This window comes from Carassius gibelio, chromosome B13 (genome assembly GCF_023724105.1).
Source record: "Carassius gibelio isolate Cgi1373 ecotype wild population from Czech Republic chromosome B13, carGib1.2-hapl.c, whole genome shotgun sequence".
Lineage (NCBI taxonomy): Eukaryota > Metazoa > Chordata > Actinopteri > Cypriniformes > Cyprinidae > Carassius > Carassius gibelio.
This window is the reverse complement of record NC_068408.1, coordinates 15925494-15951151: the sequence shown is the minus strand read 5'-3', so window position 1 is coordinate 15951151 and position 25658 is coordinate 15925494. Positions and strand designations below refer to the sequence as shown.

At 36.9% G+C, this 25658-nt stretch overlaps 1 protein-coding gene and 1 long non-coding RNA gene across 3 annotated transcripts in view; one reads left to right on the top strand and one right to left on the bottom strand.

Moving 5' to 3' along the window:
- Window positions 1-25658, top strand: part of LOC127970649 (attractin) — a 54482-nt gene that overhangs the window by 1437 nt on the left and 27387 nt on the right. The window contains exons 2-18 of the mRNA XM_052573316.1: window positions 3493-3576; window positions 3869-3982; window positions 4996-5124; window positions 8644-8846; window positions 11900-12068; window positions 12151-12241; window positions 12383-12626; window positions 15311-15494; window positions 16143-16297; window positions 17926-18010; window positions 19487-19707; window positions 20376-20497; window positions 20600-20738; window positions 21298-21479; window positions 21630-21849; window positions 22541-22726; window positions 22961-23209. Coding sequence (XP_052429276.1) covers window positions 3493-3576; window positions 3869-3982; window positions 4996-5124; window positions 8644-8846; window positions 11900-12068; window positions 12151-12241; window positions 12383-12626; window positions 15311-15494; window positions 16143-16297; window positions 17926-18010; window positions 19487-19707; window positions 20376-20497; window positions 20600-20738; window positions 21298-21479; window positions 21630-21849; window positions 22541-22726; window positions 22961-23209 — 2777 coding nt within the window. The remainder of the gene's footprint in view (window positions 1-3492; window positions 3577-3868; window positions 3983-4995; window positions 5125-8643; window positions 8847-11899; window positions 12069-12150; window positions 12242-12382; window positions 12627-15310; window positions 15495-16142; window positions 16298-17925; window positions 18011-19486; window positions 19708-20375; window positions 20498-20599; window positions 20739-21297; window positions 21480-21629; window positions 21850-22540; window positions 22727-22960; window positions 23210-25658) is intronic.
- On the bottom strand, window positions 2663-11887 carry LOC127970652 (uncharacterized). Of its 2 annotated transcripts, none has more exons than XR_008156654.1 (3): window positions 11612-11887; window positions 5853-6023; window positions 2663-2945 (listed from the first exon to the last, which is right to left on the bottom strand). It is a non-coding gene; the product is annotated as an uncharacterized LOC127970652 (long non-coding RNA). The 2 variants fall into 2 exon arrangements; XR_008156653.1 differs by lacking the exon at window positions 11612-11887 and adding an exon at window positions 7392-8083.

Sequence of the window (25658 nt, the reverse complement as noted above, 5' to 3'; positions counted from 1 at the left end):
TTATAGTTTATAATGACGTGAGTTTGTTGTGTCATACTTATCTGGTACTGTAAATATCTCCATAGCAGTGGCTTAAAAGCCAGTAAACAGTATTATTTAATATAGTTTCATTGGAATATGAATTTTGCCTCATGCTGCTCCATCATGGGATGTGACTCACTGATGGGCAACGTCTGGCAGAGACACTGGCTACATTGGAGGCTTTGGGTCACGTGGGGTGAATCAGGCTCCAAATGGCTGCGAAGAGACAGGCAGACTGAAGCCAAATGATCATGTGGTGTCAATCATGAATCTAACGCGGCCACGCTGGAGGCAGAGACCATTCTGCCATTTCATCTCAGTTCAGGAATCTTCCTGTCCTGTTAATGACCAGAAGTAACGTCTATGGAACGCAGTCCTAATTCACTGTTTGCCCTGTTTTTCTGTGTAGATCTCTCCAAATGAAATGCATAATGGGCATTTTGTGCGTCATCAGAGTAATACATTAATAATATTTCATTATTTTGACACTCTTCACATGTTCCTTTTATAATCCGACTCTTGTTTTTATGTGGTGTTTAATCATTGACGTTGTGCAGTGATCAGACCCAGCTGATTACTAAAGGAAACCTACTGTGTGCAATTCAGTAATTGAAATAAAATATAAATATGTAAATAGCGGACAAAAAAAAACATAACACAAAAATGTGAAATATTAGCTTTTTGCAGCTACCTGTAATATGTTTGTTGTACTAAAACTAAATGTAAAAAATATAAATGCTTAAAAACAATTAAGAAAAGTGCAATAAAAATTACAAAGCATGTAATGAAATTACTAAAACTTCAACTAAGATTAAAACAAAAATATAAAGCCAAAAGCTATTTTATAATAGCACATGAATAATAAAAAACAACACTAATTGGATTATGTTGGATGTTTAACTTTTAATATGGAGGGGCTTTGTGTATGAGACGTGTTGTTTCAAATCAGATGCTTTCCTAGTATGCGGAAAAAAAAGTACACAAATATAAAATGATGTTCAAAACAGTAGGCAAAAAGTACCTGGATGACCTACTCTTCTGAGGTGTGCATTCGGTGGTTACTTTACTGTCCCATGAGGCCATAGGAGAGGATTTGTGCAGTGAAAAGTCGCTATAGACACTAGTAGGTCATGGGACGTTAACATGTGGTGATTGTAGTATGTCTGAATTTTTATAATTTTTTTTTAATACTACCTAAATTTGTTCATACTATATAGAACATACATTTTTAACTGTTGTGAATTATTGGAACTTCAAATGTGGTACTTACTCCGTACGTGATTTTGGATGCAAGTTTTACATGGTGCCGTGCTTAACGGTGATTCCAGTATAAATGTTTTACAATGCTTCTTGAAGCTGACAAAGGTGAAATCATGTTTTTTGGGTGTTGTTTTTTTTTTCAGGATTTCAAATAATTTGGGGGGTATCATGGTCCATGATATGTAACTATGGCAATTCTTCAGTGTCCCAGTATTTTGTAGTAACTCCACACTACTCTTTATGAGTGCAGTTACAGTAGTCCAAAAGTAAATTGGGTAGCTTCGTCTTAGAACATTCTGATTTTATTTTCTTCTATTTAATATGAATCTATAAATAGAATTCTCTCCCAGAAATCACAGAAAGAGAGGATGTGTGTCCTGTATGAAAGCCGTGATGTTGCATGCTGCTTATCCTCTAATTTGCGGCCCATTCATAATTCTGTAACATAATTATGAGCAACAGGATCTGCTTTAGGAAATGACCTTTTTAGTGCATTATTTTGGTGAAGTACAGAACCCTGACTGTTTCCCCACACCAACCACAAACACATGAGTCTATTCCTGACCGGACACCACATTTCTGCTGAACATCATCTGATGGTGTGTGTTCTGTTCAAGCGTGCAGTAGCTCACGCTAAGTGCTCCGTCTCCCAGCAGCTCCGTCTGCACTTAGCAAGTCGAATTCTCAGTAGATCCAGGTTCGAAATCAATTATGGCAGACGGGCATTTCTGACATTCACTCGGCTGTCTTCTATCATCATAAAGGCTGAATGGAGACAGCTGCCAAACTGACAAGAAAAAAAGCAGCTCAAAACAGCTCAATTATTCTGCAATCTTTTGCCCATTATTGAACCCATGTGCTTCATTTGAGGAAATGCATGATGGGATTTTATTTGTTAATGATTCTAATGGGACATTGTTGAATGATGATCTAATTGGCTGGGTGGAAGATTGCTGTGCTCTGTCGAGAATCGTGATCTCGGGTGTGTGTGTGTGTTTGTCACAGCTGTCTGCTGGAGAGTGTATGTGCAGCTCCCACAGGATTGTGGGTGTGTTAATGAACTGTTTTTCACTGATAACAAAGCACCTTGAGACTGTAGTCCGGGGCTTAGATACCTCGTCACCACAGAACGCAGCGGAGCTACGGCTGCCACACATAAACCTTATTCTACCAGAGTAGGAGTTTCTTAGATTCCGTATAAAATGACAGCATGTTAAAGGGATAGTTCACCCAAAAACAAACATTTTCTCATCCTCAAGTTGTTCCAAAGCTGTGTGAATGGCTTTCTTCTGTTGAACACAAAAGAAGATGTATTGAAGAATGTGTGCAAACAAACAGTTGCCAGTAGTCATTGAGCCGCTTATCCCACAGAAATTACCTGGAACAATTTGTCCCAAAAATTTTTCCCAAAACCTGTTGCTGTCTGTGTTTCCATCGCGGTCTGAAGTTCTGAGAAGATTAAGCAAATAGTCTGGTGACGTAGGTCTGTGCACATTTCTCAATACAAAGGACCCAGATTTTGGGCTTGCACCCTCTGTAGTTCCGCATTTCATGAGTTCGACTCGGGAGTGTGATCTCCTGCAGACGGGACGACTCAAGTCCGGTAATTCTGCCAACAGCAGCGTACTTGATAACATCAGTCCAGGCTACTGCAATTTTCCTCACTGTATTTACAATAAGATAAAATATGATATCAGACACCCAATGCCTCTATTCGGTTTTGTTTAAACATATTAATAGCCGCAGAAATGTAGTTCAGGGAACGTACATACATTACAATGAAACCAAATATATCAAACATTATTGCCTCTCTTGATTTTCATTTGAACTTATTAATAGAATAAAGACCAAAGATAACATGTTAGATTTACCCAAAACGAATGACATCTTCTGTTGAACCCATACCTGTCAACATTTGGGCACCAAAATACAGAAAGGTGTCAAAAATGACAGTTTTTATGTATTCTATTATATTATGCTGCGTTATTGATATATTAATTTAAACCATTATTATCAAACAGTTATATTCATTTAGTAACATAAATATTGTCTGTTATTTAATTTGCCAATTACACTTTCACTAAGGGCTGTTAAACTTGCTTTTCGTAATTGTTAAACTGTAGGTGATTTTATATTTGTCTTTTATAATAACCTGTCACTTTAGGTGTGTGTGAATGTGTGATTTGATAATGCTGTGTCTCTCATACACAGGCTAACGGGACCCTCAGGCTATCTCTCGGATGGACCAGGAAACTACAAATACAAGACCAAGTGCACATGGCTTATTGAGGGACAGTGAGTATTAACTGTCTTTCTCAGATTAGAGGTCTGAACGTTAAACCTGAACCTGGCCTGTTAACAAGACCTTGTGACCTCACCTGACCATTAAGATTACATTTTACATTTTGGCTTAACTCAAAATCGATTAGAGATTGATTAAACCCCATTTGCATAATACATATCTTGGTTTTTTACAAATTTAAACCATTTGTCAGGTCCTGTATGTTTAGGGTCATGCAGCAGTACTCTATATCAGATACTGTCAGATATGTTTTTGTGTGGGTAACGCTGGTTGTTTTCTTGTCAGGCCGAACTCAATCCTGAGGCTTCGCTTTGAGCACTTTGCCACCGAGTGTAGCTGGGATCATCTGTATGTGTATGATGGAGACTCCATCTACTCTCCTTTACTCGCTGCCTTCAGGTATTCTCATCATTTCTCTTTATTTCTCTGCATGTGGTGTAAACATGAGGAGTGAGACGGCCAGGTTATGACCTGTTAATCCAGGATCAGATTAGAATACGGGAGTTTCCACATGAGCCGCTGTGCTTCTCCAGCTTTCAAGCTCCTTACACCACATCAGACACGGCTTTTGAACACAAGCATCCTGTGTGAACGTCCTCTAGGAAATACAACTACGCTCTGGTGGAAATACCCTGATATATGTGTTATCCATGATTAATTGATTCTTCAACCAAAAGTGTTTTAGAATTGGATCAAGTGTGCAGCATTTGACTGGTCGTGTGATCTTAACATCGTAGCATTATTGTATTTTATTTTTAAAGAAATTTAAACTATTTTTTTTTTCAAGTATGTGTTAAATTTATAAAAAGTAAAAGTAAAGAATTTTTAATGTTAAAATATTTTTATTTGAAATAAATGCTGTTGTTTCAAACTTTATAAAGTTTTTTTTTTTTGTGAATACATTTTTTTTTTTTTTTTCAGAAAGAATGCATTAAATGACATCAAAACAAAACCGAAAACCATTATTCTAATTTGTAATAATATTTCACTATAGTACTGCTTCAATGTATTTTTGATAAAATAAATGTCCATGGTGAGCAAATTTTAGAAACAAAAAAAAAATTGCTAACACCAAAATGTTTATTTATTAAAGTGGAGAAAAAAATTATAATAGTCACCTGATTTTTACGATTTTAAGGTCAGTTGCATAAAAATTATTTAATGATGATAGACTGGTCTACAAGTCTTAGTATGAACTTAGATGGTGACTCTGATAGTTATTTGACAGAACATCTACAAAACCTAACACTTAAAAAAAAAAGAAAAGGAAAAAAAAAGACCATTATGAAGAAAGTACACCGACAATTTCCTAGAGTACAATTAAACAAGACAGCACTGAAACGATTAAATCTGTTGGTTTCCCTGTCAGCAGAGGTATGAAGTATTCAGTGTTCTTCTCTTTCGTGTTCCAGTGGTTTGATTGTTCCTGAGAGCTACAGCAATGAGACTGTGCCAGAGGTGGTGGCACCATCTGGTTTCGCCCTGCTGCACTTCTTCAGTGACGCTGCGTATAATCTCACAGGCTTCAACATCTCCTACAGGTAAGCTTTAATTCCAGACGGATGCTCACAGCTGTGCTGTAGTTCTGTTCCAATACCTAGTGAGCTGCTTGCTTTGACAGCGATTTAAGGCATTGTTGGCACGCTTCCATTACAACAACTGTTCCAGAAGGTAGACAGCAACATTATGCTGTCAGCTGCTTTATAAGATACCTCAATTTTGTATTTATGCTAAATCAGTGAAAACCAAGATAGCTGACGGACTGAAAAGTAACTATAGAAATTGATTTGGTTTAATCAAAAATAGACCACTTCAATTTAAATTTGACAAAATATGCACACAACTCATATGTACACTACAGTTCACAAGTTCGGGGTCAGTAAAATTTAGCTTTGAAAGGTAATTTTGTAATGTTACTCAAGATTTTTGTTTCAGTTAAATAGTGCATCCTAGTTTCCACAAAAATATTAAGCAGCACTGCTGTTTTCAACATTAATGATAATGAATGTTTTTTGAGCACCAAATCAGTATGTTAGAATGATTTCTAAAGGGTCATGTGACACTTTTTTGATTTACTTGTAAACAGGCTTGTTACCATGTTGGACTTTGAAACTTTAACCCTAAATTATAACTTGTATAAAAGTTTTCCTGACCTATGAACATTATTTAAGACTGTGTGTTTATAAGGAAGGTGTTTTGAAATCACATTTACATGGCTGCTTTTGAATGGCCAGCATTTTTCTTTGTGGATGCATAATGGTGTAGTCACCCCTTTCACAAGCTGGGACGGTCTGGTTTTGTTGCCCATGGCTGTTGAGATGAGATGTGAGGATTCTGGGTAATGTTAATGTGTTGTCCACCCAAAATGGAAAATTGTTATAATTTGCTGTGTGTAGTCATTTTCTAACTCTTACATCATTCCTGTGTGACTTCTGTTGCTCTGTGGAACACAAAAGGAGAAGTTTACACTGCTGAAGTTTTAAGTCAAGTTTGGTTTGTTGTTAAAGCCGCTTCAAAAATATAGTGGAAATGTTGTTTCACCCAGTCTCTATTGCAAATCAAATAGACTATGTATTTCACAGGATGAATTGCATTCATACATATACACTGAGCCTTACATTGTAAAATTAATGTTTTTGTAAGAAGTCTTTATTGCTCACCAAAACAGTAATATTGTCAAATATTATAGTCATTCAGAATAACTGTTCTTATTTGAATATGCTTAAAAATGTAATTTATTTCTGTGATGGCAAAGCTTAATTTTCAGCAGCATCACTCCATTTTTAACCTGATAACTGTCACTCACGTTTTTGAAGATAGATATGAATGTGCATGATACAAACCTAAATTTTTATATTTCATGACTGAAAACATTTTGTAACATGATTTTGATGTGCCATTTACATGGTAATGCAATGTCTGATTTTAAAATGGGTTTTGAAGGATGAATTTTGAGATTTTATGTTTTCAAGTGATATATAACTTCTGATGATTTCTAAAATGTGATAGAGAAAAAGGCAACGAGGAAGTCTTTTTTTTAAACAAAGGTCAAAACTCATTTTGTAATGTAGATTTCTGAGGGTGCACTGTTGTCATAAATTGATCTATTACTTTTCCTACATATTTTTTAACAAAACATATTGGTATAATATATATTTGGGAGTCTTAGACCTTTCCAACGATATATAGTTTGTCAAGATTAGATTAAATTTGATTGTAATATAGTATAGTCAACGTAGGCGTCCCGTATACGGGACGGGGTGACATTTAACAGGTTAAATGACACAGGATTCTTTAGAAATCATTCTAACATGCTGATTTGATGCTCTATCTTTATTATCAATGCTGACAACAGTTGTGTTGCTTAATATTTTGGTGAAAAGCATGATTCTGTTTTTTCTCAGGACCTTTTGAAAACAGAAACAGAAAATTCTTTTTTGTAAGCAATATATATACACTGTAATATTACCAAATGCAGTACAAAAAACAAGCGTAGGTGAACATAAGAAAAAGTCAGACGGATCTGGGAAAAACCCGAGTGAGTAAATGCTGACCAATTTGGCTGGAGTGTCCCTTTAAGGCTCTGTGTGCTAGAGAACAGGAGCGAGAACAAGAAAATGCAGGTCAGAGTAATTTAAGGAGAGCGGGACAGAGGAGGCGCAGATGTCTTTGACCTCTGTGTCTGTGGCAGGGATTGCTCATGCAAAGACCTGACGGTGACTGCGTTTACAGGGACCCAAAAAAACACTGGAGTGCAGTATCAATAGAACATCAAACACCAATCCTGACACACACTGCAGACACTCACAAAAGCGGGTAAAGCTGAAAGACTGATGCCAGACTGCCTGTTATTCTCTTCCCGTGTTCAGCTGTAGAGGGGAGTGAGCTGCCTACTAATGCGGCTGTTCAATAGAAATAAACCGTTTTCACCTCAATCGAGCTCCTCCCTCAGTTGCTTATTACATACCTTCGAGCTACAAAAGCAATTATTAACTTAAGATGAAGTTCAAACATTAACCAAATGTCTCATGAACGTTTAGATTTGATTGTTGTAAATTCTTTATGGACAGGGCAATGTGACACGGCTTTGCAGTTCCGTGTGTCGCTGAATCGGTGTATGCAATCAAGATATTTTTAGCCTTGACTAAATGTCCAGTGTGTAGCCAGACACTGTTTTATAGGGGAAATGGGCAGACAATATTGGCAACATCTAATGTCTCCTGACTACAATGTCTAACTGTGAACTGGAGAAGGTAAATGCCCAAGCAAACAGTGTAACAATAGGCTTCCATGAGGTGTGGTGGGTGCAAGAAAATCTGTAATTATATCAGGGCTCTTGTCTGTACTGTATTACAAAAGTTATGTATGTTTTGTTTTAATGTTTTCATGGCTGATATCACTTTTTATTAATTTATGTATATGTATAATTTATGTATCTTAGTAAAACAGTAAATAAACAATAGATTTATAGTATACAATTTATTTTCAGTCATAAAAATCCTGTACTGGGAATATTTTTTTTGTTGGTTTATTTTTATTTTTTATTTTTAATAAGCATGAAAAGTGTTATAGCATTCATATTTAGTATTTACTTTGAATTAACTTTTTATATTTTTATGTTGCATTTTAGTTTTAGTACTTCATTTAGTTTAGTACGATCATTTGAAATGTTGCCTTGGCAACTAAAATTTCTTTGGTTGTCACAAAATCACAATTATTTAACCGGTCATCACATTTTCCATGACTGTCATAAAATCCTAGTTAAGTTAACAATAACAACACTGTTCCTGAAACTTGTAAACATGTTGGCTCTATCAGAACTTTGCTTTGGTTGAGCAGTCTGACATATCAACTTCAGTCTTGGCCAATGGCGTGGGGCTATCTGAAATCTGTTAGCAGGAAGTAGTTGTATCAAACAATGGCAGACCAGAAACGTTCCTCATTTAAGCAGTTCTGCCAGTAATGCAGCAGTTGCACACATTTTGGTTTTGGTCTAGTTTCTCAATACAGATGTGGGATTTCCTGTTGTATTGACTTCTCTGTCTTTCTTCTCTACCCAGGTTAAATTCCTGCCCCAATAACTGCTCCGATCGTGGGGAGTGTCGTGTGGGGAATTCCAGTGACTCTGTGAGGTGTGTATGTGAGGACGGCTGGAAAGGAGAGGCCTGTGATGTGCCCTACTGCTCCTCTGACTGTGGCTCCCCTCTGCGGGGACAATGTGACCGCACCACCAAACGCTGCCAGTGCAAACCAGGATGGCAAGGTGAGTTGTCGCTTGGCTCAAGCGTAGGAATGACAGTAAGCTACTGTACAGTCATGCTTCTTCTGACTTACAGTTCATTTATGAACGAGATTGATGCATTTCATGACTGGATATTGAGAGTTAGTTTGATGACATCATCACGCACTGCACACAATGTGAATTTGGTCAAAGAGCATTGATGTTTACTTTTAGCCACTATTGCTATGGTTACAGCTGCTGTTCACAGCCACCATGAGAATGACATGGCATTAGTTATGTGTACAGTATATGAAGAGTTTCGTTGCAAAACGAGATATATCCATTTTGAGAAATGTTGGTTATTTGACATTATTATTTAAGACATCAACAGTCAAGTTCATTCACAATTTTTTGTACATTAAACTATTACTTGAGCTCAGTGAAGGCCAGGGACACACTATTCTTAAATTCAGGATATTATTAATTTTATTTTATGTCCATAAATAGTTCATAAATAAGTCAAAAACCATGCCAAAATGCAACATATTTATCTTAACATTGTCAAACATCTTAAATTGGTTAAAATATATGGAATAGTATATACAAAGACTGATTAATAATAATAAGATTCTGAGTTAGTTTTGGCCAGAACATACACAACATAACATTATTTATTTCTTTTTTTTTTTTTTTTTTTTTTTGCAAAACGCTATATATCCATCCTTAAACAGCTTCGGGCTATTTGTGATTAGTTACAATTTAGATAAGCAAGATTAAGTTAGTTAGATAAACGACTTGTAGTTTGTTACAGAAAGAGTGGAGGCTCCTTCCACACCGCTGCTGAAAACCAAACCTGTATGATCAGAGCAGGCGGAGCCGCGGTGTCACAGTTCTTGTCTCGGTTGCACCGAGTCCGCGACACAAGCTCGCCTCGCCCCGTCATATTTAATTCATTATTTCACTGTAATAATAAGAATAATAGCTTATAGAGTTTATTGGTTGTTGTGAAAAAATGATGATTTTCTATAGATGCCTTCCTCTTTCTCCCAACAGCAGCTGGAATGGCCGGCTCCAATCCGTCATCATCGATAACGTTAGCTTGACTCTGAAGCTTTGATTCTCTGACTGCCAGACCGCTGTTGATCAGTGACGTAGCCTACGTGACTTACAGCTCGCCTACAGTATAAACAATAAAATGGTAAACATTTTTTAGTTAGCCTATTGAACCCTTTTTTTAAAAATACATATTGTTTTGATATTATCGTTAAATCACTGAGCAAACTTGGAGCACTTCACCGGCGGTGACTCTCTCCTCGCGTGACATCCTGAGCTCGCACGGCATCCTGAACGTTCTATAGCCTAACCTATCGCACTTTGTAAAGAAACTGGGCTGGTGGATATCGCGTTTTGTGAAAAAATACATTTTGTAGTAGGCTTAAAATGTACATTTTAAAATCTTATTAATTGCAGCAATTCACACATAGATTAAGGTACATCTGAACAGGGATTTCCAATAATAAAATCCAAATGTCAAAAAATGGTGAACTCTTCATATACATTAGCGGCTTGAATACTGTATGACATTTAAGGAAGTTGTTTAGAAATGTTTTGTAATTGACCCACAGTACTGGGAATTTTGGGGGGGGTTCACTAACTGTTTCCTGGCTCTCTTCCTCTTCTTCTCTCTCCGGGCTGAGGAGAGATCTCTCGGTCTCGATCTCGCCGTCTCTAGTGTTGTTTGGGTTTGTTTGAAAGACGGGACTCTTGTCCCAGGGCTGTATTTTGGAGAACAGCTTGTGTTATTGTACTTTGCTTGATTGTGATCAACTCTGATAAGCCAAATGTGTAAAAATACAGGTACATACATTTATAAAAATGTACTTTTTAGCCCACAATTTAAGATATGTTTTGCCAAAAGGTTAATATGTAAGGTAAGCGAAAATGGTTTTGTAAGAACCAGTAAGTTTGAAACTTCAGTGGTTACTGTAGCGAAATTGTGCCTTGTTCATCATTTATCCTTGTACATCATTAATATATGCACCTTCTCAAATGTCTTTTAGCCTATTTATTGATTTTGATTTTTACTCTTATCCCGAAACCCAGATTTTAAATTTTAACTATTAAAAATCAAATATAAAAATGACTATGATAATCAAAACAAAGAGCAAAATAATAATTAGCCGTTTCTATATTTATAGGTTGAAACTAATCTATAGCGATTTTTCATACATGGTTATTGAAGAGTTGTGGCGTCATATGATTTTCATTTTCATATGAAAATGTAAAAAGGTTCATATTATAGAACATTGTTGTTCCGTTCCTAATCAAGCTGCTATTAAAAATGATTCGATTTGATGTGTTTAGCATGCATAAAATTCTAGCTATGAAATTCAGTAATTCACCTTTAGACTTTGTCTTTGTTTTTTTAAGTTGTCAGAGTCAAAAGGCCCATTTTCAAAGAAACACCCAGTCACTCACAGACTCTACTGGGTTCACCATCTCAAACTCAATAATTATTTGATTCTATGGCAGTGCTTATTATAACATTTCAAATGTACCCACAGGAACTGTGCAATATTAAGAATAGTGCACCAGGTATAATCGGCTACAAAAGAAGGCGTATGAAAGAAATGTGTTCCTCCTCACAACTGCTATTTTGACTATGCATTACATCACAAGTTTGAGGTTTCATTATTGTGAGATTCTAACTTGTAATTGCAAGGTCAATGAAGACATTGTGGTAATTATGAAGAACTAAACTTCAGTTTTAGGGCGAGCACTGCTGCCAGGAGGTCTCGCTCCCTTACCTGAGCTCTGTCCATCTCCGTCTCCTCTCCTCTCTTCCTCTCTCTCTTGTGGAAGTGTTTAATCTGTGAACAGCAGGTTGAGCCATGCTGACTCAAGTTTCAAGTTCCTCCATGGTTTCCTGTGATGTTCTATTTGCAAGCACAGTCCTTTAGTGTATCTTTAATTGGATGGTTTTATAATTCTGTAAATTTAGTAAATTAACAATTTTTTTTTAAATGGTTACAAATCAAGTAAATTGAATGAAGGTTAACTTTCACTGTTTAACTACTAAAGTTTGTGTGTTTTAGGCCTGGACTGTTCAATAACTGTACCAGCAAATGTTTCCTTCTGGACACGTGAGGAATACAGTGGGCATGGCTTGGCGCGGGCGTCCCATAAGGCTGTGGTTCATGAAGACGTGATGTGGGTGATAGGTGGACATGTCTTTAACTATACACACTACCAGATGGTGACTGCGTGAGTACACACACACACTTAACCAAGACGCACTGGAGGATAATAACTTTACATGCTTACACTTTCACTTTCCATTCCTCAGGTTCAACATCTCCTCTCAACGCTGGATGTCGTTAAACCAGTCCGTCAACTATGTACCTGGACGCTACGGTCATTCTCTCTCCCTGCATGAGGTTTGTTAATGAATGACAGCTTGTTAAATGGTGTTCTTCATCAGAGTCTATTGTATTTATTCCCTACATGCACTGAACTGAGAGCTGTTTCTCAAAAACAGTGATTTTATAAATTCTTTATCTTTGTGTGCATGTATGCAGGATAAAATCTACATGTACGGTGGGAAGATTGACTCCACAGGAAATGTGACCTCAGAACTGTGGGTGTTCCACACGCGGAACCAGTCGTGGGTTCTGCTGAATCCGCAGGCTAAAGAACAGTATGCCGTCGTGGGCCATTCTGCACACACTGTCCATCTCGACGAATCGGAGCCCGTCATACTGGTCGTGTTCGGACACTGCCCTCTTTACGGATACGTCAGCCAAGTGCAGCAGTACAGCATTGGTCAGTAGTGCACAGGGCTGATCATTATGAAGACTACAAACCTCATCATTTAAATAATAATAGTATATTAAGGAATAGTGTGAATATCACAGTAGTATTAGTTTATAGTTTTAAAAAGACCCTAATTCAGTTTCATCTCACAAACATGACCGTGTCAAGTGAATCATTTGGGTGCTTCAAACGGTCGTCTGTTTTTGAATCAACAACAGTATTTGATAAATATGGGATTGAATCTGAAAATGTGATAACTGACAGTGATAACCGTAGCTACAGATCGGACAAAAAAAAATCTCATACTGTATGTCAAAATACATCTCGCTTTCTTGTGACAACTGCAAACGCAGTTTTTTTTTTTTTAAGAAGAAAAAAAACCTTTTTGTATCATTTTCTTTATATATACAGGTGCATCTAAAAAAATGTGAATATCATGGAAAAGTTCTTTTTATTTTTTGTAATTTAATTCAAATAAGCAATCTTTTAGCTGAAATATTTCAAAAGTTTTTTTGTATTCTGATGGTTATGACAACAAAAAATCATTATCTCAAAAAATTTGAATATTTTCTCAAAGATCAAAAAAAAAAAAAAGGAAAGATTTGCAAAACAGAAATGTTCAAGATCTCCAAAGCAGGTTTAATTATGCACTCAATACTAGGCTGGAATTTTGGAAGAATTACTGCTTCAATGCGGCGTGGCATGGAGGCGATCAGTCTGTGGCACTGCTGAGGCGTTATTGAAGCCCAGGTTGATTTGATAGCATCAGCTCCTCTGTATTGTTTGTCAGATGTTACTTATCTTCCTCTTCAAAATACCCCATAGATTCTTTCTGAGATTCAGGTCAGGCATGTTGGCTGGCCAATCAAGCACAGTAACATTATGGTCATCAAACCACTTGGAAAGTCCTTCTGCAAAATGAAATCAGTATCTCCATAAAGCTTGCCAGCAGATGGAAACATAAAGTGCTCCAAAATCTCCTGGTAGATGGCAGCATTGGCTTTGGACTTGATAAAACCCTATGGACCAACACCAGCAGACGTCTCGGCACCCAAATCATCACTGACTTTAGAAACTTCACACTGGACTTTGGATTCTGTGCCTCTCCATTCTTTCTTCCAGACTCCAGACCTTGATTTCCAATTGAAATGCTTAATTTACTTTCATCTGAAAAGAGGACTGGGGACCACTGAGCAACAGTCCAGTTCTTTTTCTCCTTATGCCAGGTGACGTGCTTCTAATGTTTTTTCTGGTTCAGGAGTGGCTTGTTTCTAGGAATGTGACGGCTGTAGTCCTTTTCCTGAAGACGTCTGAGTGTGGTGAACTCTTGATGCGCTGACTCCTGCTTCAGTCCACTCCTTGTGAAGGTCTCCCAAGTTCTTGAATCAGCTTTTCCTGACAATCTTCCCGAGGCTGTTGTCATCCCTGATGCTTGTGCACCTTTTTCCAACACTTTTCCAACACTTTTTCCTTCCAGTCAACTTTCTATGAATATATTTTGATACAGCACTCTGTGAATGACCAGCCCTTTCAGAATTGACCTTCTGTGGCTTACCCTCCTTGTGAAGGGTGTCAGTGTCAAACTGTCAAATCAGTAGTCTTTGCCATAATTGTGGTTGCATGTTCTAAACTAGCCCAAGGAGGTACCCAGTATTTAGATTCAAAATTAATAAAAGTAATCAAGCTCAAAATTTAATATTACATTTTTTTGAGATACTGAATTTTTTATTTTCCTAACCAGTAAGTTGTAATGTAATTTTATTACAGAATATCAAGATACATCTCAAGATTGAATAAAGAGTAAGGTTTGGCAAAAGTATTGAGAGAGAAATTTTTAGCTCCATCACCCAGCCCCTACTCGACAGATAAATCAATCAACTACTGCAACATCCTTCTGTGATATTTCTTTAATTTAGTTACTGGTCCTTGTTCATATACATGGCTGTTACACCACATTTTCCTTTTCAGCATCTTGCATCATGCACATTATGTTTTTGAGATAGCTTATGAAAAACTATTAAAAAAAACAAACAAAAAAAACAGCATCTTTTAAAAACAGGCCTCAGGACACCTGTATTCTGTTTCATTCAGTCTAGCTGTTTAAAAGGAAGGATTCATCCCATGTTGAAAGCACCCTTATCCTTTTCAGAATTGAGTGCTACCACGGACTGAAAGTCACAGTGAATAGTTGTGACCCAGTTCATGTCTAAAGAATCAGACCGCTAGGTACCGCAGAGACTTACTCTGTCATTCATCACTAAATTAAAATGAAGCCCCTTTTTGATATTAGTTTAGTTGGTGTAAAATGTTTTGAAGTTGGGGAAAGACAAAAATAGTGCAGATGTTTTCATGGTTCGTGTGTGAGTGAGAAACGGAGAGTGGAGTCAGGGCATGTTGTTTAGTTTTGGTTTCTAAAGGTAAATGGATTCCAATGTAGTTTGAACTCAACAAACAAAGCCCCTGCTAGGGAAAACAAGCATTAATTCGATTAGACTTTTGACTCGATCTGTCATCCATACTAATGTAGTTCTACCTCATGTGACACTTTTCCTGTTCTGGTGTGTTTGTAGTAATTGTGTTTACTCTACTGCCCTCTGCTGTTGTAATGGAAGAGCAACATCGCAAATATTGTTTTCAGGAGAACCAGTTTTGTTTGTTTCTTCACTAACTCTCATCCTGTACTTTTGCTGCAGTAAAGAACACATGGAGTGTTTTAGAGACTCGTGGGGCCCTGGTTCAGGGTGGCTATGGGCACAGCAGTGTGTACGACCCTCAGACCCGCTCCATCTACATCCATGGAGGCTATAAAGCATTCAGTGCCAATAAATACGGCTTGGCTGGAGACCTGTACCGCTATGATGTGGACAAGAGAATGTGGTGCGTTAAGTGACATTGCACAATTTAATGTAACACAGACTACTTTGCTTATGTAGCTTTTTTTTTTAACCCAATATTGCAATTAGGCAATTAAAAATACTACTAAATTTAAATATTACCTCCTTGATATCTGTTTTTATAGTGGTTGATTTAACAAAACAGAAATAGAATACTCTACCATTTAAAAGTTTGAGGTCTGTAATACTTTTATTCAGCAAAGATGCATTCAATTGACCAAAAGTCATGGTAAAGGCATGTGTAATGTTACAATTTTACAAAGATTTCAGTTTAAAGTAAATGCTGTTCTTTAGAACTTCTGAATTCTGAAGAATCACATGATCCTGAAGACTGGAGGAAGAATGCTGAAAATTCAGATTTGCAGTTAAAGGAATAAACTGCTAGTGTTTTAGTTTGTTTGTGTTTTTTTTTGTTTAGTGAAATGAGTTCAGCCTTGATGTGCATAAGACTTCAAAATCATTTAAACAATCTAGCCCAACCCATATTTTTGAATGGTAGCGTAGATTCATGGAGAAAGCTCCCAGATGGTGTGATGTACATGGTCTATGAGTGGTATGCTAGCATGCTACTATGAACATAGTCTGAATTTCTGTGCATTTCCCACTAATGATGTGTCTGATTAATCTGTAGGTTGATTCTGAGAGACAGTGGTTTTTTCCGTTACCTCCACACGGCAGTGATTGTTGGCGGGAACATGTTGGTGTTTGAAGGGAACACACACAACGACACCTCAATGAGCAACGGGGCGAAGTGCTTCTCCTCAGACTTCATATCATACAGCATAGGTGAGTACCAAACACCTCCTTTGTCACCTGAATGTTCAAACCACAAGTGTTCTGTACTTGAGAAAATGTGATGTTAGGTGTTGGTTTTACTTCTGCTCTGCACTATTGTTTAGCATTATAGATTATTAAGTTTTATGTGTCAGCAGCTGATCTGGCTGACCCAAAAAAAAAAAAAAAAAAGTGGATGATTATTGGGTTCCCAGTTTTCTTAGCTGTGAGATTGAAAAAAATAAATGTTCTGGTATGTGATTGTTTGTGTTGGTCTGAATTCATTCAAATTTCAATGTTTATCGCACCACATTTTCACCCTGAACTTACTTCTTAGCATGAATAGACCTTTTAAAATGAAATTAATTTGTGATACTTTTATATTGCTTCCATCAAGTTTTTGAAATTAGAAGTAAAGAATATAATTTACCTTCCAGCAAAATGATTATATTATATGATTATGTAGTGCATGTTTTTGTTTTTACTGTCGTTTGCCTACTTCTTAGAACTTTTTACATTCACTTACTGCATCCTCTCACGTATGGCATCATATTTCTATATAATATCGCTGTCTTTCGCTATACTGAACAGCAGAACACGTAATTGGATTTCTGTGCGTGTAGCAGCAAGCCATTAGAGACCGAAAAACACTCATCAGGGGGGCTTCTAGCAGAAGGATGCGTGATCTTGAAGCCATTATTTCATGAGTGACACATTTGAGTTTTGTAATCTCCAGGGATCGGAGAAATGTCTGTCTGGTGATATTATCTCGCTTTTCATTTAGATAATGAGCGATGCTATGATCTCAGAATAGACGCATTACAAGCACTTGATTACGGCGGCTCTTGAATGTGAGAATATCATGCGTGGGTAGAAATTTAGAGCGTCTTTGAGGAGTTTGTAGTGTCTGCATAATACACGGGAAGCTTCAAACATATCAGAAGTGTCTGCGTTGGCTTGTTTATCATTGTAGATCCATCCACTTCTAAATTCCCTTCTCTTGTTCTTCCCAAGCCAACTTCTGTTTAGAGATTCTGACTAGTGCTGTGGTAATCTGTAATTAAGTAGAGGCCTGTCTTGGCCTTGAGGGTAATTGCTCTGTCCTTATAAGCTGAACTCAATTACGCTGGCCCACACAAGGATGCTGAATTCGATTTGTCAGAGAGTTTGCCAGCAGGGGGCAGTGACTTGTCACACATTCTGCGCTAATGGCAGTCATTACTCTTCATGCTTCTCTTACTCCTGTTAGATTAACCACTAACTCCTTCTATTTAACATCTAGGAAAGAGATGATTTGATGATTTGATTGGGTCAGCTCAGAATATGCAAAGAGCTCATTTTACAAACCATGCGGAGAAAGATGCAGGGAACTGGAAACATTCAGTTTTATCCCATTTTGCGTGTTATTAAAATGTTACGTAGTTTTAAAGTGCAAGTAGAGGTGCCTTGTAGCCCCTGCACATCTGCACAGGTCATCAATTTATGTGAAGGTTGGACTTATGAATATTAATCGGGTAATGTAAATGGATATTACTGAGCAATGATTAGTCTTCATTAATATTCATGAGCTCTGTCTTCTCTATTCATATACTGGCAGCACTGGCTGAGATTCAATTTGTCTGTCGTTTTCTCTTTTCTAGCTTGTGATGAGTGGACTGTTCTGCCCAGTCCAGATCTTCACCAGGATGTCAACCGTTTTGGCCACTCTGCCGTGTATCACAATGGGTAATCTCAATGCTTTATACTGTCTGTGCTCAGTATATCAAAATATCCAACCGCATTTGTAATAATTTGTTTTGGATTAAACATAATGTGCACTGTTTTAAATGAATATTTAGGATGATTAACTCTACCGTTTTGAAGTTGGGTGTTAGTAAGTTATATTTAGTTGCACACATTTATTCAGCAAGGACATGACAGGAAAGACATAAAGGAATAAATTAAATTTTAAAATCTATTAAAATAGAAAAGTTGTTTTAAACTGTACAAATATTTCACAATACTATTTTTTTTTTTTAATTGAACAAGTGCAGTGAAAAAAATCTCACTCCAGTCTGTTCACTTTTGAACAGTAGCATAACATTGAACTCTACTGATTTTTGATGCATGCTTTTGAATTTCACCGAGAATAAATTAGACACTCAATTTCTACAATCAAATTATTATTATTTTTACAATAATTCACTTTCAAGGGAAGTCTATGTTGCATGTATTTAATATTCATTATCTGAAAATACTGTAAAAGCTATACATTTTTAATTTGTTTCAGAATTCTAGTCATGACCCTGTGTTATTGATAGAATTACTTTTTGCCTTGTCTATGTAAAATAGGTTTTAAATTCATATTATGACCATGTTAACCTATACTTTATACTATACCCATGGACATTTTTTTTAATGAAAAATCACCTGGGAGGAAAGTAGCCAGGTTCCATTTGGAATTGGATATCATATAACCAAAAGTTCATCAGCTTAGAAACCAAATCCACTTAAAAAAATCAGCTCAAATGCTAATAATTTGCACTGAATAATTCAAGTTATTGGAAAAAAAAATAAGAACATCATATTTTTGCTTTTAAACACTCCAGTAAACTTGTCACACAAGCTGTAAACAAGCTGTTTGATGTGTCGCAAACGGAGTCAAAATAATTTCCTCAGATAATTGACAGCATGCCACTAACAATTAAATTGTAATGAGTCCTGTTCCTTTTTTTAAAAGTGTTTCTATTCCTGTGATTTTTGAACGGTGTTGTGGTAAATATGAAGTCTATATTTAAATCTGCCTGTAATCTTCTTCTGTACGGATTAGTCAAATGAAGTCATAAAGCAGAATCATTATCCATAAATAACACGTCTCATTATTAGTGCTTCAGTTTGCCAGCTTAACTAACCACACTCATCCACACAGAAGACTATCTCCTGCGAGATTTTGACTGTGATCTGTATTCTTACCCATAATTCCCAGCGTCGTTGTCAGTGCCAATATGACCACTGAGTGACCCCTCTGTGGGGAGCTGTGGCACAGCACTGCTTTTGCTGTTTGACTTGTCAGTCTCATGCGCTTTATTCTTCTCTCCTCCTAACTTCTTTTCATGTTCTTCCACATTCGCACTGCCCTCTTCTTCCTCACCCTTCATACCCCTCCCTGTCCTCTCTCTGAGACACTCGAGGTTAATCTCTGTCTCTGTGTGTGTGTGTCAGGGTGATGTACGTGTATGGAGGTTTTAACAGCCTGATGCTCAGCGACGTGCTGCGGTTCACCCCTGCGAGCTGCGCTGCTTTCTCTGGGCAGCTGGAGTGTGTGAAGGCTGTGCCCGGCGTGAAGTGTGTGTGGAACTCCACTACCTCCACCTGTATGTCCTGGGATGAAGCGGCACCCCATGACACCGAGGGCTTCAGAAACACCTGCAGTCCCAGAGGGTGTAAGTGACAGGAACACAGAGGACGGCTGCTTCCTGTGTGTCTTTTAGAACGATTTAGTGTATTTAAGTTATGATTATTACTGTACGATGTCTTGCATTTTATGTGGCAGTGTCTGGATAACAGTATGCGTATTAGAAGAGTAGAATGATTTCTGAAGGATCTTGTGTCAGTGAAGACTGGAGTAATGATGCGAAAGTTATAGGGAATGTATCACTACGATTTATGAATTATCACTGAGAGTTTTCTTAACTTAACTGAGGGTTTTCCTGATCCTATTGCAACCGGCTGCTGGCTCCCATTATTGATTTGAAGTTTTTATGCCTTATGGGATACCAGCAGGAAGTATTTATACCACCAAGTGTTATTTTATTCAGAAAATTGGCAAAAAGGCCTAAATCCATGATGGCGCACCAGGCAGTAAGAAGGTTTGCACTCAATGAGAATGTCAGCTTTAGTTATTTGGCAAAAGCCAAGTCTTCTTAACTGAGTGGGACTCAAGTTTTTTTTGAAGATGTCAAGAGTTCAGAAATTATGGGTAATTTGCTCTAGATTTTTTTTTTCTTTTTTACTGTAATACTCTATTTAATTTCAGTCCAAATCCAAGTTACTGGATACACAGCTACTGCCACAGGCATTGTAAGCATTAATATATGTGTGTGCTTTCCAGATGCAGATGGTGAAAAGTGTGACCAGTATTCAGACTGCTACAGCTGTACAGCAAACACTAACAGCTGCCAGTGGTGCTCTACGGCCTGTGTGTCTGGTCATAGTAACTGCACCAGTTCCACGGTAAGACTCTTTTAAAAAAAAAAAAAAAAGGAACTTTTAGTTTACGAATTTGTAATACTGGAGCTTTGCTCTGACGTGTCTACTCTGTCTGCCGGTCTGCAGGGTGGGATAATGGAGTATGAGGCATGTCCGAAGGATAACCCATCCTTTGTGTGCAGCAAGAAGACCAGCTGTAAAAGTTGTGCTACAGATCAGAACTGCCAATGGGAGACGAGGAATCAAGAGTGCACTACCCTCCCTGGTAATAAACACATACATTGTTGTTTAACTGGGCCGTTGATCTTCAAATCATGTATCAAGCTCTTTGAAGTTCAAGAGCAAAGTCCTGTGTAAATAATGTGTTAGTCATAGTCCATTGCAAAAACAATGCTCGAATAATACAGGTTTAGAATAAAATATCTAATATTATTTAAATAATATCACTATTTCTGTTGCTGTATTATTAGTTAATTATTTATTAGTTATTTTTGTTAAAGGTCTCCATAAAGAATAAAAATAACTATCATTATTTTTTTTATCAGTAGTATATTATATTATATTATATAATATTATATTATATTATATTATGAACTTATTAGGGCTATTATATTATATGTACATATTAGGGCTGGGCGTTATATCATGATATGATCATCACCTGCTTTCAAACGGAGCTATTATTATTATTTATTATTATTTAATTTGTTATTTCAAAGGATTCCTTCATCATTAACACTCACAGTGTTAATGATATCACAGTTGCCATGTTTCTCATATGTTAATTTGGAGGCCTGATCAATTGCACCATGTTTGTGTTTTAGGGAATATCTGTGGAGAGAGTTGGCACCTGGTGGGGAACTCCTGTCTAAAGCTGATCACAGCCAAGGACTCGTATGACAATGCTAAACTGGCATGCCGCAGTCACCAGGCGGTGCTGGCATCCCTCACCACGCAGAAGAAAGTCCAGTTCGTCCTCAAAGAGATGCACAACAGATCATTGCAAGTGAGTTTGCGGCACACTTTCACAGTCTTTGTGACAAAAAGAAAAAAACCTCATGAAGAACAATTTTGTCATCTGGGGGTTTATAAGGCACTAGTCTTTGTGAAGCTCTTTACACATTATATTGAATATGAATTGTCCTGTGTGCTGCAGTCAAAAGCAGTCATCACTCCATGGGTGGGTCTGAGGAAGATCAATGTCTCCTACTGGTGCTGGGAGGACATGTCCCCCTTCACAAATTCCACGCTACAGTGGCTGCCGGGTGAGCCCAGTGACGCTGGTTTTTGTGGGTACCTGGCTGAGCCCACTTTTAATGGACTGAAGGCAGCAACCTGCGTCAACTCTGTTAATGGGAGTCTGTGTGAACGACCAAGTGAGAAAGATGCACATACACACACAACACTGACCAGTATACACTTGCCTTATATTACACTGTTGTTGTTGTTATAATCAGTGTTTTATACTAGATTTTATTTTTTATGTACATTATTATATATTTACGTACATTTATTGTATTTTTTTTAAAGGTTTTTATAATGATTTTGTTATAATTAGATTTTTTTTTAAAGAAATGTAAAATATAATAACAGGTTTTAAAATAACTGATGCCAGTAAGAAATATGCAGTAAAGTAAAATATAATAAAAAAAATGAAAATTAGAAAAATAAAATCTATTCTATTTTAAACCAGGACTTTGTCATTTTAATATATATTATTTTATAAAGTTTCCTTTATTAAATCATATTTGACAGTTTTATATTGGCAGTTGTTACCTGTAGTTGTTATTATATTATGCAGATATTTTTTTAACTATTATATATATATATATATATATATATATATATATATATATATATATATATATATATATATATATATATATATATATATATATAAACCTGTTATTGCCCCTTATTTAAAAAAAAAAAACTATTTAACATTATTTTTCTGTTGCTTATTGATGTGAGAATCTTTAAAGGATTTTTTGATGCTCTTCCCTCTTTTCTCTCTCATGTGTCTTTCATTCTGTCTGTTTCTCTGTCGGACTCTCTCTGTTCCTGCAGCGAATCACAGTGTGAAGCAGTGCCGGACGCCCTGTGCCCTGCGCTCTTCCTGTAGTGAGTGCACCAGTGGGAGCTCGGAGTGCATGTGGTGCAGTAACATGAGGCAGTGCGTGGACTCCAATGCTTATGTGGCGTCCTTCCCCTACGGCCAGTGCATGGAGTGGTACACCATGAACAGCTGCCCACGTATGTCTGCCTCCCTTTAAGTTTATTCATGGCTGGCAGCCTGTTGTTTTCTCTCTGTGAATCGAGCACGTCTCCTGTTTATTGACTAGTAATGGTCAAAACTGTCATTCATTACTATTGACAAAAAATCAATACAGATTAATATACTAATAATAGCTTTATTGTGAAGGGTTCAGTTGGAGGTGATTGCACTGCATGACCCCTGTTATAAATGGAAGTATGTTTTTATTGTAGCGGAGAATTGTTCTGGCTACAAGACCTGTGGTCACTGTTTGGACCAGCCTGGCTGTGGGTGGTGCACGGATCCCAGCAATACAGGACGGGGCCAGTGTATAGAGGGCTCTTACCGCGGTCCAATTCAAACACTGTTCCACGCCCCTTCCTCTTCAGGCCCCTCCCTCATTCCCGCCCCTCAGCCAATGCTGAATGTGAGCTTGTGCCCTCTAGAGGGCAGCTACAACTGGTCCTTCATCCAGTGCCCAGGTAAATCTCATCTCACTTTTCTAAGTTGTTCTGCATGTTGAGTGGATAAAAGTATTAATGAATATAGTGATGCTAAATTGAACCGGATAACAAAATGTCAATTTGATGCTGATGTACTGGAAGCATATATAAAATTAAGCAACATTGTGACAGTTCCTTGATTCTGTTTGAGTACTTGATTAAAAAAAAAATCCTTGATTTAATTTTGCCCGTGAAGTGGAATTTTCCGTGGAGCAGAATTCATGAAACGCATTATTAGACCATTTTTCAAGGCTGCGTGATATATTAAACCCATTAAAAATCATAATGAAGCATAGTGCTATTGTGAGTTCAAACATTATGATTCAGTTAAATAAACATAGGCGATTCAGGTTTAATATATGCACTTGAATTATTTACGTGCATGTAGTAGGGGTGGGCGATATCTCGATATTTAAAATATATCGAGATATTTTTTAAACACGATATGGATTTTGACATATCGTATATATCGATATATTGTTTATATTCTGATTCCGCCACTTTGCTTGTTTGCCTTCCCTGTGCTGTGCTCGCCCCCGCTCGCTCGCCCCCCGCCTCCTTGCTTTTGTCCCCTCTTACCTTGCGTGTAGAGAACTAGTCAAAAAAAAAAACAAAGACAACTGGCTCCATTATATGGAGATACTACAGTTTTAAGGCGTAGGGCGAACGGCAGGCAGATGTCTACTGTAGGGCCTAATGAAACGCGGACGGAATCGCGGAATCCAGTCATAAAAATGGAATTTACAGTTTAACGCGGAATGTCACGGAATTGGTCAAATTTTAAATGAATTAATCAAAAGTCGGTCATGCACTTACATCAAATCGCGAAATGGACTAATATCTGCAAATATTAACCCGGAAAAGTCTATTTAAATATGAATCCTGCATGTTCTGCGTGTCTGTGTCAACGAATGGAGCAGAAGCGCGTCTTCATTCATTAAACACTGAAGCTCGCATAACGCTCGCGCTGATTTCATTGTCTTTCCTCTCTCTAAATAAAGACGTGAACACATGAGGAACATCTCCAGAACTGCACTAGAGAGTCACTTCATGAGCATCTGACCGTTTGATTTGAGTAAGACTAGCTCATATCACATCATAGACTGTGGTATCACATACACAGAACTGTAAAGGTAAACCCGTCAAAATAAAAGTATTTGACAGAAATCTATTACTATTGTACAGCAGAATGTAGATAGCCCACTACTACTACTATTAAAATGAAACGAACATAATTTTATAAGGAATAATCACACAACATTTCTCCCATGTTTTATTTTTAATAGTAAATCCCCTTTGTTTACCAAAAAATAAAGTTTGCTTAATTTTAAATAATTAAAAGATAAATTAAATGAATGTTTTATGCCTTCATGTGATAATCAGAAAAATGTAAATACACAGAATTTCTGAAGGGAAAAAAAACATTTCACATAAGGCTATTTTAAGAATTGTTTTTAACTAATTAAGTTGTTTTTATGCATTTAAATAATTGCACATGCTAAAACACAGAATTAGGTAACAATAAAACATATGGTGAAGAAAAAAATAAAATGTTTCATAGGCCCCTTAACATGTAATATTTGCCATATTTGTTTTTGCAGTAGTTTTTTGGGGGTTATTTTTCCTGTAAAGATATCGAGATATATATCGTATATCGAGATATAGCAAAATATATCGAGATATATTTTTTGCTCCATATCGCCCAGCCCTAGCATGTAGGTTAGGTACTGCTCCATTAATAGTAAATGATGATCCACACTAACTATTATCAATTACATGTGAGAAGCATCTCAAACTCCATCATGTATATTGTTGTGAATTTGGGTTTATTATAACCTTCATCTGGGAACGCAACGCATGCCATTTCATGATGTGTAAGGTAAATAATTTATAAACCTACGCAACACTGGAGAATGCATCATCATTTCAATATGCTGTTGTTCATTGTGATTTCAAAGTAAAAGTTTAAACCTTCAATCGGAGTTTACACATTTTAATGTCCACATATTCAAGAAATTGCAGCGGCTGTAGCATGTCATCAAGAAATGACCAAATATTGAATATTAAGTGGGCATTTGAATATAATATTGTTGAGTCCATCTTAAAGAAGGATTAGATTGCGCATTTAAGTGTAAAAACAATCGTCAAGCCATTGGTGCCTTCTACTTCTAGCTCGTTTTTACTTTGTTTTTCTAGTACTGATCAGAGTTTGGCAGAATTTTTTTTTTTTTTCGATTAATCGTTTTTTTTAAGTGACGTCAATTCGATATCGATTCTCAAAAGCCGTGAATCAATCTTTTCTGATATTTATTTCAGCAAACATTTAAAAGAAGATCTGATTAATCTTTTCATTAGTCTTCTCCATTAGATGTCATCCTCTTATTGACCTTGCACAATGTCACAACAGAAAGCCTGTCATTCAGCCTTA